Source organism: Danio rerio, chromosome 5 (genome assembly GCF_049306965.1).
Source record: "Danio rerio strain Tuebingen ecotype United States chromosome 5, GRCz12tu, whole genome shotgun sequence".
Lineage (NCBI taxonomy): Eukaryota > Metazoa > Chordata > Actinopteri > Cypriniformes > Danionidae > Danio > Danio rerio.
The window spans coordinates 2,668,809-2,687,500 of record NC_133180.1 but is presented as its reverse complement, the minus strand read 5'-3'; the positions used below and the strand labels follow the sequence as shown (position 1 = coordinate 2,687,500).

The following is an 18,692-nucleotide window of genomic DNA, read 5'->3' as shown; positions in this document are numbered from 1 at the left end:
TAGTATTTTTGTATTTGGGATGGCGCAGTGTCTCAGTAGTGTTGCATTGTGGCCTCACCGCAAGAAGGTTGCTGGTTTGCATGTTCTCCCCGTGTTGTGGGTTTCCTCCGGGTGCTCCGGTTTCCCCCACAGTCCAAACACATGCGCTATAGGGGAACTGATCAATTAAATTGGCCATAGTGTATGAGTGTGTGTGTGTGTGTGTGTGTGTGTGAATGAGTGTGTGGGTGTTTCCCAGTATTGGGTTGCGGCTGGAAGGGCATTCGCTGTGTAAAACATTTTCTGCAATAGTTAGCGGTTCATTCCGCTGTGGCGACCCTTGATAAATAAGAGACTAAGCGGAAGGAAAATGAATGAATGAATAGTGTAGTATTTTATGTTTGTTAACACACACGCATATATTATGCAAATACCAGCTTTTCTTTTGGATGCTATTAATAGTGATTAATCCATTGATTATGCAAAAATCAATGTAAAATGATATTGGGATTTTGTATATTGGTATCAAATACATGTAAAATTAGAGATGTAGTTTTCCCCATTTTTAAATTGTGACAGGATAATGGGATATAATGCGACAATAATCATTAAAGCCGATGACTTTACTGAACTGAACCATCAATCTAATAAGAATAAGAATAAGGGGCGGGACTACTGTTTTGATCACCCAATGAAAATAGTGCAGTTGCAGTTTTGTTGATGCTTCAGAAACGACACACTTCATCTTCATAAGGCTTTATGTACAACACAGTGTGGTTGTTTAAACATTCACACAGTGAGTAAAATCTCAGCCTTCATTTGTTTATGAATCCGACCTTACTGTGTACTGTATTATTGCGATTTTTGTATAATTTTTTGTATTTTGTATTATTTTTGTATTATTAATTTTGGAAATTCCAATATTTGCACTAAACTGCGTGAACTTTTCTCTTCATGATGGTCATTTCAGCAGCCAATCACTGACGTTGTTTTTGGTGTTATTGAGAATGAGTTTTCTGAATGACGCAGACGTTTGTTTGTACTGAGTGTGTTTTGGCAGGTCTTTACGGTCACTGACACACTCATGTCCTTGTGTGTGTGTCAGTCAGGGTGAGAGTATTGACCGCTTTCAGTGCCTCTAATAGTCTCATATTTCACTAAAAACTTAAATAAATAAAAATATTATATATATAATACTGAGACATTTATATTGATGATCGTAAAATTCATATATACATACATACATGCATACATACATACTGTTGAGGTCAGAATTATTAGCCCCCCTCTGAATTTTCTTTTCTTATTTAAATATTTCCCAAATGATGTTGAACAGATTCTGGAAATTTTCACAGTATGTCTGATAATATTTTTCCTTCTGGAGAAAGTCTTATTTGTTTTATTTTGGCTAGAATAAAAGCAGTTATTAATTTTTTAAACACCATTTTAAGGTCAATATTATTAGCCCCTTTAAGCTATATTTATTTTCCTGATAGTCTACAGAACAAACCATCATTATATAATAACTTGCCTAATTCCCCTAACCTGCCTAGTTAACCTAATGAACCTAGTGAAGCCTTTAAATGTCCCTTTAAGCTGTATAGAAGTGTCTTGAAGAATATCTAGTCTAATATTATTTGCTGTCATCATGACAAAGAGAAAATAAATCAGTTATTAGAGATGAGTTATTAAAACTATTATGGTTAGAAATGTGCTGAAGAAATCTGCTCTGTTAAACAGAAATTAGGGGAAAAAATAAACAGGAAGGCTAATAATTCTGACTTTAACTGTAGATATACTAAATATAAAATATACTAAATATACAAACAGAATTGTGCATAAATGTGATGTGGACAGAGCGTCTCTTTCTAGAGATCTCATGTCTTGAAAACATGCGGTCGACAGTTATGCAAGTTTGACAAAGACGGTCAGTGTGCGATTGGATAATTACATTTGACAATTTGTGCAGCTGTGTATGGTGAATCTGCAGGCGTGTGTGTGCGTGTGTGTGCGTGTGTGCGCGTGTGTGTGTCTGTGTGTGTGTGCGTGTGTGTGCGTGTGCGTGTGTCTGTGTGTGTGCGTGTGCGTGTGCGTGTGCGTGTGTGTGTGTGTGTGTGTGTGTGTGTGTGTGTGTGTGTGTGCGTGTGTGTGTGCGTGCGTGTGTGCGTGTGTGTGTGTGTGTGTGTGCATGTGTGTTTAATGTAACGTCAGCTCAGGGTTGGAGGAGACGCACCTTCAGCCGGAATCTTTGGGACTTTTCCACATCCGTCACCAAACTTGAGCTGTAAACTATAGAAGCATAATAAATCAGTGTTAGACGCTCAGATCGAGATGTTTATCAGGACTTTGACTGCAAGTCTTCTGGATGATGTTGGAGATTCTGTTCTTGGTGAGGCAGTTTTTAATTTCTAGTTAATGCAAATGTGTTTCTGATGTTTTGCATTTGTAGATAAAATTATTGAAGTTTTTAATTTAACCTAATAGTTTTAATAACGGATTTAAATTATCTTTGTCATGATGACAGCACATAATATTAGACTAGATATTCTTCAAGACACTTCTATATAGCTTAAAGTGACATTTAAAGGCTTAACTAGGGTAATTGGACAGGTTAGGTTAATTAGGCAAGTCATTGTATAACAGTGTTTGTTTTGAAAAAAAAAATTCTTATGAATCCTATAATATATAATGTTGACCTTGACCGTTTTATCTATCTATCTATCTATCTATCTATCTATCTATCTATCTATCTATCTATCTATCTATCTATCTGTCTGTCTGTCTGTCTGTCTGTCTGTCTGTCTGTCTGTCTGTCTGTCTGTCTGTCTGTCTGTCTGTCTGTCTGTCCATGATGACAGTAAATAATATTAGACTAGATATTCTTCAAGACACTTCTATACAGCTTAAAGTGACATTTAGGCCGTACTCACACTACAGTTGCCTTAACCCTGGCCGAAGCACGCTTGTCCCCCTCCCGTCTCCCCCGGTCGGCCTACACTCACATTACATTCGGGCCTGGGAATGCTTACATCATCGATGATGCGCTGTTCAGTAAGAGCTTTCACTCAGCACAGTGGACATTTCTTTAGTTATATTGTTTAAGTCGTTTGGGATGCAGTGACGCAGTCAGATATTTCGCCAAACAGATCCGCCACTTTTGATGCTCATAAACAATCATAAAGCTCTCGTGCTGCAGGAATGAGGAGGTCTGCTGAAGGTGTGCAGCTGTCGTGCAGTGAGGAGTTTGCGTCTTTAATAAACTACGGCAGTTTGCGTTCACTGAACAGTAAGAATGATTCATAAATCCATATGAAACAGTATAAATCCATATGAAACAGACCCCTTAAAAGTCACGTCTCGCTTTCAGTTTCGGGCTTTGCCGCGTTTTGCACTCACACACAAGCGTACCGCGCCAAAGCCCAAGTGAACCGCGCTCAGGCACACCTCTTCCAACCGGGCCAGGGCCGGCCAAGAGAACCGTGCTTGAGCCCGATTCAGCGCACTCACACTTCTCAAACGATCCGGGAAACGGTACAGATAGCATAGTGTGAGTGTGCCCTCAAAGGCTTGACTAGGTTAATTAGGTTATAAAAATCATACAAATTTAAATCTTTCACTCTCTCTGTTTTTCAGGGCGGTTGTGTGGATTCAACCAATCAGAGTTTGGCTCTTCTGTACATGACTTTAGGACAACAGGACGTCTCTAAAACTCTGTTAGGACCACTTTCTCCCTACACGTAAGGCAACACACACACACACACACACACACACACACACTCACACGTTTGCTTTGCTATTTTAGTGAGGACATAACATACAGTCAAGTCTAACATTCTTCATACCCCTGGCGATTTAGTTGCTTTTATTTAACTAGCAGGTTTGTTTGTTTGACTGTAAATGACACGGGTGTCTCCCAAACGAGAATAAGACGATGTATAAGAGACATTATTGTGGGAAACAATATTCTTCTGCTTTTTTTTTTTTTTTTACCTTTGAACAAAAACTTTAAGTCAGATTTTGCCAGGGGTATGAATAATGCTAGACTGTAGACTTCCATAGATATATACACTAGATATTGCATAGGGACCCTGAGCATGCGTCAATAGCGCCGCCACATTGGTACAGTGCTCCCAGGAGAAATGTCATTCAACCGCACTAGTCAAGACAGTGTTATTACGTGAAGATGCGGGACTTTAGCGCTGTCTACGAGTGTAGTAACGAACAAACAAAGAAAACAAAGCACAAAGGCAGAACATTTCATAGGTAATATTAAGTTTTTTTCTGTTTTTGTATGTTCTGAACTTTTGTGCTAATCAGGTAACATTATTGATGATAACAGTCACTTACTGCATTCACCATACGGCAAAGCAGCTCCAACTCGCACTAAACACTCGGCTTATGCTAGTTTTGTTGAATAAAATCAGCAGACAATGCAAAAGAAATATGACAACGAGATGCTGCGCTGCCAGAAACTTGTATTATTGTCGGCTAACATTAGTGAAAGAGTCGTTCGGGGGATTCATTCACAAACGAATCGCTCCCTCCGTCAGTATGAGAAGTGAAAGCAGGAGAGGAGCTGTGTTTCAGGACATGATCAGATCAAATTTAACAGGGAGGGTGAATAGTACATTTCTGTACACACAAACACAAGCTTTTTGTCAGGAATGCCCGTGCGGTCACTGATCCATCAATGTAGAAGAGTGATGTAAAATTATAATTTACGTAATTAGAAAAAAAAATTACATACTAACATCCAGGAAAACTCCCGATCACAGATATATGTGTATATGTGTATATCTCTGGCTTTGGATGGCCACAGTCCTCCACTGTACATTGGTCCCGCATTCATTTCAAAGGAGCGCTACCCTGTAGCAAGATGGCGGCGCTATTGACGCATTCTGTCCAATAGACAACAATAGGCCAGGCGACATCTAATGTATATATCTATGGTAGACTTCCAGTGTTTTTCTCTCATTGTTTTATATCTGAAAACAAACAGGAAGTGCATTTTCAGATTTCTATCAAAGATTACAAGGGCAAACCATTGTTTATTTTGTTTAAATGACATGCACAGATGAATTGTTCACCACAAAACTAGCAATGTGAGCTAACACAATTAATAAGGCTAGTTTTGAGTTCATGTGTACTTTAAGCACTGAGTGTAAACAAACCCTATCGAAATGACTTCAGCCATTCTAATATTAAAGACATATTTGCATTCATTTTCCTTTCAGCTTAGTCCCTTTATTAATCAGGGGTTGCCACAGTGGAATGAACCACCAACTTATCCAGCATATGTTTTACGCAGCAGATGCCCTTCCAGCTGTTTGGGAAAACCGGAGCACCTGGAGGAAATCCACGCCAACACAGGGAGAACATGCAAACTCCACACACAAACACCAACTGACCCAGCCGAGGCTTGAACTAGTGACCTTCTTGCTGTGAGGCGATCGTGCTACTCACAAGGCCACCGTGACACCCTATTTGCATACATTTAAAACACATTTCTTCCCAGTGATTGGTTGCAGCTGGAAGGGCATCCGCTGCGTAAAACATAGGTTGGCGGTTCATTCCGCTGTGGCGACCCCTGATTAATAAAGGGACTAAGCTTAAGGGAAATTAATGAATGAATAAAACACATTTCAGGGTTGTCATTTAGGAGTGTTTTCTTCCAGGACAGACTGACTGTCAGAGGAATCTGTGTTGTTATGCTAATGTTGGTGTTTTGGGGATCTGCAGTTTTTCCCTCAGCGCTCCTCCGTCATGAATTGTCCATTTTCAGTTATCATGGTACCGGTGCTGTGTGCCTGTCAAGTACAGTACTATGATAACTGAAGATTGACGGTGCCAAACATCAGTGGAGTCTTCATCCATGCTGAAAACAGCTACAAAAACTGCTCCCTCCTTCTGCTTCAGCAGAGTTGTTTTAGTTTCATTTAGAAGCTGTTATAGTTTTATTAATAGTTAGAATTTTTATATATTTTTGTCTACATTTTAGTAGGTGTTTGTTTTTTTTTTCAGTTTTCCTTATACTGTATACAATAATAATTTTCTTACAGTTATAATTCAGTAAAATAAATTTGTTTTATTTTTATATTTGTCAATTTGTATTTTTTCATTAATATTTAGAATTTTTTTATTTTTTCTTTACATTTCTGTCAAAGATTTGATCATTTTAATGTGTGTTTTTTTGTCTTTCTTAAATGTAATTATTATTTCAGTTTTAGATATATCAAGTTAAATTAAAAGAAAACATCTTATTTTTTAGCTAGATTAAATATATTTGTTTTATCTTTATTTTTGTCGATTTATATTTTTTATTAATAGTGTGATTTTTATTTTAGTTTTTTTTATTTTAGTCAAAGATTTGATCATTTTAGTGTGTTTTTTATATTTAGTTATAGTTTTCTTAAAATAGTTGTTATATTTATTTCAGTTTTTTTAAATATATCAAGTAAATTAAAAGGAAATATCGGTGTGTTTTTCTTATAATTATAATTTTATTAAATATAGTTTTATATTTTTTATTTCTGTTTGTTTTAAATACATCAAGTTAAATTAAAAGAAAATGTCTTCTTTTTCAGCTAGATTAAATATATTGGTTTTATTTTTATATTTGTCAATTTATATTTATTTCATTAATATTTGAATTTGTATATTTTTTGTTTAAATGTTAGCTATAGATATGATCATTTTAGTCAGTTTTTCTTATAAATAATTAAAAATTATAAAGTATAGTTTTTGTATTTTTAATTTGTGTTTATTTTGTATATTAAATATATTTGTGTTATTTTTATATTTGACATTTATTTAACATGATTAAAAAAGTTTTATATTTTTATTTTAGGCAAACATGATACAGTGATTTAGTTTTTTGTTTTTATTAAATTTATAATTGTTATTCTGTATATTTAGTCACACGACATCCTGTCAGAAGTGTTTAACGTTTAAGTGTTCAGCGGTTTGCCTGATAGTATGAAAACATTTATTTTAATTTAGCAATTTTTAATTATTAGCCTAATATTTTAATTATTATTTTAATTATAATTAGTATTATTTTCGATCAACTTACAAGGCTGTGGGATTTAGATTGAAACACCTTTCTCCTAAAAATGTAATAAATCCAATAAATTAAATTTGACAATTAGAAATAAAGAAACGATAATAACAATTTTGTGTAATATATTTCAGTAATCTTTCATGCACAGCTTAAAAATATATATTTTAAAGAGTATTTTCATGTAGTTTCGTGAGAAATATTTATCTAATTTTATACTGTACTGAGCTTAAAACATGACTGAAAATAATCATTAATTATGTTCCCAAATCACGGTTGAAATCAAAAGGTCTCACCTGTGCCTTTACATATCAGGTCGTGCTCTTCCCTTGGTGCTTTTAAGTCTCATTTTAAAAAGCACCTTCTGTCTCTTGCTTTTGATTGCAAATAATTAATTTTAATCTGTTTTACATATAAGTATATGTGACCCCACCGGTCCTACACCACCCAACCCGCTCTGAGCGGGTATCGAACCGGCAACCTTTCGTATGGAAGTCGGTTGCTCTAACAAGGAGGCTAAAGACCATGGCCTCTAATGTCTGTTGCTAGAGCACCTTTAGAGGTCAGAGGAGTGAGGTTTACCCACACAGCACTTACTAGCTGTCCTCCGTTACACTCACTCCCCTAAACCTCACTCCCATTCGGGTCACGGCACCAATATAACCCTCCCATTCCTACTCTACCCAACCCGCTCTGAGCTGGGATCAAACCCGGGACCTTCCACATGAGAGTCGGTTGCTCTACCAAGGAGGCTAAAGACGATGGCCTCTAACATCTGTCGCTAGAGCACCTTTAGAGGTCAGAGGAGTGAGTTTACCTGCACAGCGCTTCAATAGCTGGCCTCCGATACACTCAACCCCCTAAACCTCACTCCCACACGGGTCACGGCACCAATATAACCCTGCCTGCCTACTCCACCCAATCCGCTCCGAGCTGGGATCGAACCGGTGACCTTCCGCATGATTGTCGGTTGCTCTACCAAGGAGAGCACTTTGGTCAACATCTGTTGATTTTAAATGTGCTCTATGAATAAAGCAAATAAACAATTAACTTAAAATCTAGAAGTTAAAATCTACTACAATGTCTAAAACTGAGTAATTAATAACTTACAAAACTAAATCCTAAAAATGCAACAAAAATTAAATTGACATGACAGATGTGACAGATGTCATGCACCAAGTTATAATTTGAGTCATATGTTCTTTATGTGCCCTCTGTTACAGAATTATTGGATTAATTATTTTACAATTATGTCCAAGGTGTTGCAGGTAAATATAAACCCATCCCCTGATGTTGCCATTTTTGGGGTTCCAAAGATTTGGTCCAAATTTAATTATAAACAACTTGATGTTTTGGCCTTTACCTCACTAATAGCCAGGCGTCGTATACTACTTCACTGGAAATCAAATAAGCCTCCAACTACATCCCAATGGCTTGTGGATACCATGCATTTTCTTAAGTTGGAAAAGGTTAGATGCTCTGGGAAAACTAATTTCTTTAAAAAGTGGCAATGTTTTATAACTTACTTTAACTCTCTTAAGGTATTGCCTTCTATTTAATGGATGCACTCTCCTGAGTTCCCTCCCTTTTTAATTTGTTTCGTATTAATTAAACTTTTTTGTTTTATCTAATACCATTTTATACCGTTTAATTGTAAACATTTACTTTCAACATTGACAATGTATCCGAACATTTAATTGTGATATTTGGTTGTAATTTTCAGTACACTTAATACTCATGTTTCTATTTTTCTTTTCCTCTTTTATTATTATCATTATTAATATTTCTCTTTTTTTATTATATATATTTTGTTATTTTTTTTGTCTCTTTTGTAAAAAAAAAAAAAAAAAAGAATGATATGTAACTATCTGTACAGATGTAATGTTTGTTTTTTCACAATAAACAATTTAAAAATTAAATTGACAGAAAACACAAAATAAGCACAGTATTAATCACTATAGTATTATGGTGATGTGTCTCTGTGATGCTTTCTATGCTGATGCTGCTGTGATCTGTCACCGTTGAAAGCGTTGTCTAACTGTGAGTGTTTTATTTATTTAGGATGGACTTCTTGAGGCACATCCGAGACTTCTTTCAGATCATGTTCAAGATCGAGACGCAGAAACCGAGTGAAGACGAGTGTAAAGGAGGAGAGAAGGTGCTGATGACGTGTGTGGGAGCCGGATACAACAACATCAGCAAAAGCATCAAATGAACTCTTATTCACTGTTCCCAGATCAGCTGCTTTTGTACTTTCAGAGACATTCACGGTGTGCTTTCAGATTAAATTTGTAGTAAAAGAGCCGCGTTTCTGATCTCACTCCTTTATGAATCCCAGCTCAGAGCAGTGTGGTATCATAATTATATTAAAATATTATTAAAGCCAAAAGGTGATAAATGCTAAATTTTCTTTCTACCAGCAGATGGCGCTATGAGTGTAACTGAATACTGGCTAGGTCTATGACTCTCCGGCTTATATACACTATTATCAGTGTTTTGCCATAGCAACTACAGATTTGCCACAACAGATTAGTTACCATATTCATGTTGCCATAGCAACTACAGAATTGACACATAGATTAATTGCTATAGTTGTATGTATAGCTCCATAGCAACTACAGAACTACCCAACAGGTGAATTGCTATAGTTGTTTATAGAATTACCACAACAATTTATTTTTGCAGTTGTGTTACCAGAGCTACTACAGAATTACCACAACAGATCAATTAAAATAGTTGTTGTGTTGCCATAGCCACTGTAGAATTACCAAAACGGATTATTATTGTTGCATTGCCAGAGCAACTGCAGAACTACCACACAGATGAATTGCTATAGTTGTCATATTGCCATAGCAACTACAGAACTACCATGACAGATTGATTACTATAGTGGTTGTATTACCATAGCAACTACAGAACTACGCAACAGAATAATTGCTATAACTAGTGTTGCCTTAGCAACTACAGAATTACCACGACAATTTAATTTTGCAGGTGTGTTACCATAGCAACCACAGAATTACCACAACAGACTTATTTTTACAGTTTTGTTACCAAAGCAACTATAGAATTAAAACAGATTAAATCCTTCTGTATTGCCATAGCAACTACGGAAATACCACAACTGATCATTGTTGTTATATTGCCATAGCAACTACGGAAATACCACAACAGGTTTTTAATATTATTTCGTATTGCCATATCAACTACAGAACCACCACAACAGATTAATTACTATAGTTGTATTGCCATAGAAACTACAGAACTACCACAACAGATGAGTTGCTATAGTTGTTGTATTGCGATAGCAATGGCAGAACTACCACAACATATTAATTATTATAGTGGTTGTATTCAATTCAATTCAGCTTTATTTGTATAGCGCTTTTACAATGTAGATTGTGTCAAAGCAGCTTCACATAAATGGTCATAGTAACTGGAACAGTGTGGTTCAGTTTTTAGTGTTTAAGTTCAGTTTAGTTTAGCTCAGTTCAGTGTGATTTAATCATTACTGAGAGTTCAAACACTGAAGAGCAAATTCATCGATGCGTAGCTCTACCAATCCTGAACCATGCGAGGCTTTGAGGCTTTGTATTACCAAAGTGACTACAGAATTACCACAACAGATTAATTATTACTATTGTTGTATTGCCATAGCAACTGTAGAATTACCACAACAGATTAATTGCTATTGTTGTTGTATTGCCATAGCAACTGTAGAATTACCACAACAGATTAATTGCTATTGTTGTTGTATTGCCATAGCAACTGTAGAATTACCAAAACAGATTAATTGCTATTGTTGTTGTATTGCCATAGCAACTGTAGAATTACCACAACAGATTAATTGCTATTGTTGTCATATTGCCATAGCAACTGTAGAATTACCACAACAGATTAATTGCTATTGTTGTTGATTTTCCATAGCACCTTTAGAACTACCACAAAAGATTATTGGCTGTATTTGTTGTATTGCCATAGCAACTACAGAATTACCACAACAGATTAATATAGTTGTAATATTCCCATAGTAGCTGTAGAATTACCACAAAAGATTAAGTGAAGTACCTCACTATAGTATAGTTAAAAACTATTTACTATAAATGAATATAGTATTTTTTTAATTTGGGTTTTGGTGAAAAGCGTCCCAAACACGCCTCTGCTTCCTCTCCACATCCCTCAGTTTCCTCTGCTGTTGTTTGGACGGATCGCTGCTGTTTTAGTTCTGATCTTTGCTCAGGAATTTTTCGAGAGCTGCTGTTTAAAAGCTTCCTATTATTGTGTTTGGCTCTGGTTCTCCGTCAGCCGTTCTTGCACTCAGTCTACGCTGTTTTATGTTTTTATTTTCTCCAGTCTGTCAGAAAAAGGTTGCGTAAATGCCTAAATATTGACACTTGAGCTGCAGTGATTTCTGTGAATGGAATAAAAACCACTGAACTGCATCTGAAGGTCAAGAGCAACAAACAAAAGCAGTGGAGTTTAGTGTGCGTTGAATAAGAATTGAATGATATACAGTTTTGCACATGGATTTAAATCAAAGTACATTATTGCTAGAAGTAGTTATCAGGAATTAATCATATATTGGCCATTAATGAAACTCTTATACAAGTGCATAAATATCAAATCGATAGATATACAAAAAGGCAGCAACACCAAGCTACAAAAGTGCCAGTTTATTAAATTTGGTGTTGCCACCTTTATGAATATATTTGCTGTTTGTCTGAGCACCCATTTAAAGATTTGTGTGTACTTCTGTGCAGACCATTAGCATCTCGCTCAGTCAAAAAGTCATTTTTCCTATTTAAAACTTGTTTGTAGTTGCATTGTGTAATAAGACTGATGGAAAAAAAGTCACTTGCTCTGGACTATTTCCAGGGTTTGTATAATATCATTGTGCCTGCTGCAGCCATGATATGGCAGCAAAGTTCCCTGATTATTACACCAGAACGAAAGTATAGTTCCTAGCCATATCAGCTTATAGAAAATAGCAACTTCCATTGAGTTTTTACTTTTTCAATGCATCTTTGAAAATCTCAATGTTCCCTTGACTTTTAGCCACAGATCTGCCTTGTTTTTTCTGAATGTTAAAAGCCGTCACATTGGGATAGATGACAGGGGTTTTGTAGGTAAGATAAGGTCAAGTATGCATTAAGAATATTGTCTATGACACAATAGATTGATATTGAAGCCACACTCCACTATTTTGAGGGAAATAGGGTGTTTTTACACGCTCACAAGTGTTAAACAACTGAGTTTTATCTTATTGAATCCATTCAATCGATCTCTGGGTTTGGCGGGAGCACTATTAGCTTAGCTTAGCATAAATCATTGAATCAGATTAGACCATTAGCATCTCGCTCAGACAAAAAGTCATTTTTTCTATTTAAAACTTGACTCATTTTGTAGTTATGCTGTGTAATAAGACTAATGGAAAATAAGTCGCTTGCTCTTGACTATTTTCAAGGTTTGTATAATATCATTGTGCCTGCTGCAGCCATGAAATGGCAGCAAAGTTCCCTGATTATTACACCAGGACGAGATTATGGTTCCTAGACATACCAGCCTCTAGAAAATAGCTACTTTCCATTTCCCATCAGACCTTGTAGATGTTGGAACTACAGAAGAGTCTAGCTTTAAATAGGAAAGATCAAAACTCTCTTACATTTTTAAATGAGATGCTAATGGTCTAATCTGATTCAATGATTATTAACACTAATAGTTCATAATAATAATAATTTAATTATAACATTATTTGATTATTAATAATTAATTGAAAAATAATAAATTTGTACAATTAATTTTTAATACAAATATGCAATTAATATTTTACTAATTAAAATATTGTAAATGTTAGTATTTTAGAACATTAAATGACACATATTAACATAATCATGACATTATAAATGTTACATTTATCAATTTCTATTTATTCATTACAAATAATAAATTATTAACAGCAATAATTTCCGTGGAGAACATGCAAACTCCACACAGAAATGCCAACTGATTCAGCCAGGACTCGAACCTGTGAACTTCTTGTTGTAAGGCATCAGAGCTAACCACTGAGTCGCCTTATACATTGTATATACAACACATAACTTATTAATTAAAATATTGTAAATGTTATTTTAAATAACACATTTATAAATGTTTAACATATCAATTTTTATTTACACATCACAAATAATAAATTACTAACAGCAATAATTTACAAGTATAAATTATTTAATGATTACAAATTAATTGCAAATTGTTTTTTTAAGTACCTGCATTGTTTTTTAATTTTGGAGTTGTAATAAAATAACTAAAAGTGTAAAGAATTATGTTTTTTTTCATGTCCATATTTTATTAATTAATGTAATTTTTATTACTGTAAGTGTTAGCATTTTAAATGAAGCATGGTAAAGGTCACACGTTTATAAAATGTTAAAAGTTCTAATTATAAATGACAATAAATTATTAATAGAAATAATTTACAAGTATTAATCATTTAATTATTATTTTTTTATTAATAAATGAACATTGTTTAATTTAACATTAAAGTAGAAAGATCGTGCAGTTTTCTGATATTATATTGCTAAACCAGTGTGCAAGATAAAGCTGAGTTTATTTTATGAAAGTGCTCTGATATGCAGCTCGAAGAAAAGGATTTTATTATTTTTAATAAGGATTCTTGTTTTCAACATTTGAAAATTTGTGTTGGCACAATAGCCCAGTGGTTAGCGCACCGACAAATGGTGTAATAGCACGTCAGGGCATCGCGAGTTCGAATCCCGACTCGACGACATTTCCCTACTCACCCCCCCTCTCTCTCTCTTTCCCACTTCGCTTCCTGTCTCAATACTGTCCTATCTAATAATGAAGGCAAAAAGACAACAAAAAAAAAAAGAAAATTTGTAAATGGGCAGTAAAAACAGCTAATTGAAAAAACCCTACATAATCTACATTATTTTAAAGCCTTAAACCTGTTTTTGTGACTTTTTGATTTGACTTATGTATTTGTTGTCTTTCATTTTTTTTATTAAATTATTCTTTCGGAGACATTCACAGTGTGCTTTCAGATTCAATTTGGAGTAAAAGAGCCTCTTTTCTGATCTCACTCCTTTATGATTCCCAGCTCAGAGCAGTGTGGTATCATAATTATATTAAAATATTAATATTAAAGCTGAAAGCTGCATTGAAAAGGGACTTGCACATTGCTGCCCGGTGGCCTAATGATGACAGAAGACATTCATTCATTCATTCATTTTCTTGTCGGCTTAGTCCCTTTATTAATCCGGTGTCGCCACAGTGGAATGAACCACCAACTTATCCAGCAAGTTTTTACACAGCGGATGCCCTTCCAGCCGCAACCCATCTCTGGGAAACATCCACACACACACTCATACACTACGGACAATTTAGCCTACCCAATTCACCTGTACCGCATGTCTTTGGACTGTGGGGGAAACCGGAGCACCCGGAGGAAACCCACGCGAACGCAGGCAGAACATGCAAACTCCACACAGAAACGCCAACTGAGCCGAGGCTCGAACCAGCGACTCAGTGACCTTCTTGCTGTGAGGCGACAGCACTACTGCATGACAAAAGATAGTGGTCCATAAATAAAGGTGATCAATGCCGAACTTTCCTTCTGCCAGCTCAAAGATAAGGATATTTTTTTATGAGGATTCTTGTTTTCGATATTTGATATATCTTGAGTTTACTTATTATTTATGAAAAATACTTTTTTAATGGCCAGTAAAAAAAGCTCATTAAAAAGTAAAGCCTTTTTTTTAATATATATAATTTCTTATTACTTACAACAAAATTGACTTATGGACTTAAGGTTTTTCAGTTTTAAAAAATTTACTTATGTCAAATTCTAATTTTATTTGTCACATTTGTCACCACACGATATACAGTGTACTGCTTATACAACCACTTGTGACCTTAAAAAAATAATATCAATAAGAATCTACAATATGGAACACAATAAGAAGTAAAAACACAGACAATTTTAGAAATAGAAATAGAAGTAATAGCTACAGAATATATAAAATATTAAAAACTTTAGATATGGAGAATATAGAAAATAAACAAAATATTAATATATAAACGCTTAGCTAATGTATACAAACATCCATAGAACACATAGAAGTGTTTCTAACAAAGTGCCCATATGTACATAATGCAGTGCAAAATACCATGACACACTTTATTTAAATTGAATACATACTGTCTTTACATAAATAGACAATACATATGTAAATAAACACGTTACTGTTTATCCTTTATTTTTACAATTGTACTCATTTTCTATCATTGCACTTGTATGTTCGTTATTATACAAATGGCAAGAAATTAAAAATTGAAGAGCACCAAAAAAACCTTGAGAGATGAAAGCTGAAGCAGGAGCGCGCGCGCGTGTCCGAGTGTGAGCGCGCGGCGCGTGCTCATGATGGCGGCGGCAGTGGCGTTGGAGGTGGAGGTGAGCAGCGACTCTTCCAGCAGCACCGCGGAGGAGGAGCGCCTGCAGCGGCTTTTCCAGACGTGTGACGGGGACGGAGACGGATTCATTAACCGGTCAGAGTCGCACACCGATCCGCTGTCCTGTGTTCACACACACACTTACAAAACTAACGTACAAAACTCTGCTGCACAGTCGAGAAGCGGGACAGGCGCGTGACGTCACGAGCCTTTTACAGTTAACACGGGCGATCGCGAAACTAACCATTTAATTCGTGAAAACGGCAAAAATTGAGCGTATAAAGTGAGTTTTGACGGGTTTCGGGGTGGCTGGAGTGTGTTGTGCTATCATCGGAAGTGACAGGAAATGTTTCATCCTCATCCGCTAAACTTCGGGGTTTGTTTATGTTGCCTTCAAACTTCATTCTGTGTTTTCCGTGAGATTGTTTATTAGCACATTCCTCTGGTTATTGAGGTAAAGTTCGTTTTATATTCAGACTTTCTTCTTAATAATTTAATTTCAGAAAAGTATTCACAAATTCTTAACAGTAAAATATGAGCAGCCAATAACTATCAAAGTGCATTGTTTACAGTCAAACAAATAGTGCTAATAAGTAAATTAGTAAGTCATACTTGCATGCTGTTTCTGACTGAATATCCAGAGTACCATGGTAAACAATATAGGGGGCATGTTATAAGTTGTCACTAAATGAATGTGCATGTGAATATAAACCCAACTTTAGCTCAATCCTGTCATTTGATGAACAGAAGTGATTCTGATGTGGTCATGTTAGTGTTCAGATTGTCACTGAAGATGTCAAAACATCTCTGAAAATACCATAATCGGATTAAAATAAGATTAAACATAAGACACAAAACTATTTGACTCTTAAAAGTGTGTATTGCATTAAAGGGGACAGTTCACCCAAAAATGAAAATGTCCTTATTTATATTACTCGCACTCAAGTGATTCAAAACTATTATGAATATCTGTCTAATGTAGAACACAAGCTAGATATTCAGAAGAATGCTTAAAGCTGCCATTAACTTCTATAATAGGAACACAAATGCTATAGAAGTCATTATAATATCAACTATTTTCTTTTTCTCACATTCTTCGAAATATCCTCTTTTGTGTTCAACAGAAGAGAGAAACTCAAACCACGTTAATGAATAAATGAGTTTTTGGGTGAACTGTCACTTTAAATTTAAAATTTCATCAAATGTAATTTACTAATAATAAATATGCACTTTTCAATCACAGTAGTAGACAAAAAAAGCTTACATTGCTAAAAATCATGAGGTTTTACGTGCTGTGACACGTTATAGTTGTGATTTGTATGGGATTAAAAAGATGCCAGTTGTCTTTGAAACAAAATAAATCATGTTTAAAACTATAAACCCTGATCCTCAGACATATTGGTCTCTTAATTAAAGTTGGTTTTGTATTCAGACTTTCTCTATAATAATATAATTTCAGTAAAGTATTATTCGCACATTCTAAATAGTGAAATCATATGAGCAGCCAATAACTATCAAAGTGCATTGTTTACAGTCAAACAAATAGTGCTAATAAGTAAATTAGTAAGTCATACTTGCATGCTGTTTCTGACTGAATATCCAGAGTACCATGGTAAACAATATAGGGGGCATGTTATAAGTTGTCACTGAATGAATGTGCATGTGAATATAAACCCAACTTTAGCTCAATCCTGTCATTTGATGAACAGAAGTGATTCTGATGTGGTCATGTTAGTGTTCAGATTGTCACTGAAGATGTCAAAACATCTCTGAAAATACCATAATCGGATTAAAATAAGATTAAACATTAGACACAAAACTATTTGACTCTTAAAAGTGTGTATTGCATTAAAGGGGACAGTTCACCCAAAAATGAAAATGTCCTTATTTATATTACTCGCACTCAAGTGATTCAAAACTATTATGAATATCTGTCTAATGTAGAACACAAGCTAGATATTCAGAAGAATGCTTAAAGCTGCCATTAACTTCTATAATAGGAACACAAATGCTATAGAAGTCATTATAATATCAACTATTTTCTTTTTCTAACATTCTTCGAAATATCCTCTTTTGTGTTCAACAGAAGAGAGAAACTCAAACCACGTTAATGAATAAATGAGTTTTTGGGTGAACTGTCACTTTGAATTTAAAATTTCATCAAATGTAATTTACTAATAATAAATATGCACTTTTCAATCACAGTAGTAGACAAAAAAAGCTTACATTGCTAAAAATCATGAGGTTTTACGTGCTGTGACACGTTAAAGTTGTGATTTGTATGGGATTAAAAAGATGCCAGTTGTCTTTGAAACAAAATAAATCATGTTTAAAACTATAAACCCTGATCCTCAGACATATTGGGCTCTTAATTAAAGTTGGTTTTATATTCAGACTTTCTCTATAATAATATAATTTCAGTAAAGTATTATTCGCACATTCTAAATAGTGAAATCATATGAGCAGCCAATAACTATCAAAGTGCATTGTTTACAGTCAAATAAATAGTGCTAATGTTGAATGTTGAATGCTGACTGAATATTCAGAGTACCATGGTAAACAATATAGGGAGCGTGTCACAAGTTGTCACTGAATGAATGTGCATGTGAATATAAACCCAACTTTAGCTCAATCTTGTCATTTGATGAACAGAAGTGATTCTGATGTGGTCATGTTAGTGTTCAGATTGTCACTGAAGATGTCAAAACATCTCTGAAAATACCATGATGGGAATAAAATAAGATTAAACATAAGACACAAACATATTCGACTCTTAAAAGTGTGTATTGCGTTAAAGGAACAGTTCACACTAAAATGAAAAGGTCCTTATTTGTATTTAATACTTAAGTGATTCAAAACTATTTTATATATTTAGTGAGTTTGGGTCCCAAAAGTTCTAAAATACACCTTTAATTTTTATTTTAATTGAATTTTTTTCTTATATCCTTCAATCTCTTTTTCTACATTTGATCTTAAAGCAAAATAATAATAGTAATAATAACATGTAAAGCACCCTGTAAAACTTTTGAAGCGATTTATTTTCTTAAAATGAATTCACTGCAAAAAATTAATAAATTAACTATTTCATATTTAAAACTAAGTCTTTACTGATTTGACTGCTAGACTGGTCCATGATTGAAGGTGGGGGACACATTTAAATTGCGCACATAACAATTACGTTTAAATT

At 34.7% G+C, this 18,692-nt stretch overlaps 3 protein-coding genes and 1 non-coding gene across 13 annotated transcripts in view; 3 read left to right on the top strand and 1 right to left on the bottom strand.

The window, feature by feature from the left end:
• The window catches only part of rcl1 (RNA terminal phosphate cyclase-like 1), a 36,168-nt gene extending 26,831 nt beyond the window's left edge, over window positions 1-9,337 (top strand). The window contains 2 exon segments of the mRNA NM_001003865.1: window positions 3,613-3,716; window positions 9,098-9,337. Of these exon segments, the coding sequence (NP_001003865.1) occupies window positions 3,613-3,716; window positions 9,098-9,251 (258 nt within the window). The 3' untranslated portion in view covers window positions 9,252-9,337.
• Window positions 1-18,692, bottom strand: part of si:ch73-55i23.1 — a 782,803-nt gene that overhangs the window by 82,747 nt on the left and 681,364 nt on the right. The window lies entirely within an intron of this gene.
• mir101b (microRNA 101b) lies at window positions 5,732-5,843 on the top strand. Its single transcript, NR_039163.1, has one exon. It is a non-coding gene; the product is annotated as a microRNA 101b (primary transcript).
• Window positions 15,445-18,692, top strand: part of mcc (MCC regulator of WNT signaling pathway) — a 165,241-nt gene continuing 161,993 nt past the window's right edge. For all 10 annotated transcript variants that reach the window (XM_073951781.1, XM_073951783.1, XM_021476719.3 and 7 more), the window contains exon 1: window positions 15,445-15,601. In XM_073951781.1, the coding sequence (XP_073807882.1) occupies window positions 15,474-15,601 (128 nt within the window). In that variant the 5' untranslated portion in view covers window positions 15,445-15,473. The remainder of the gene's footprint in view (window positions 15,602-18,692) is intronic.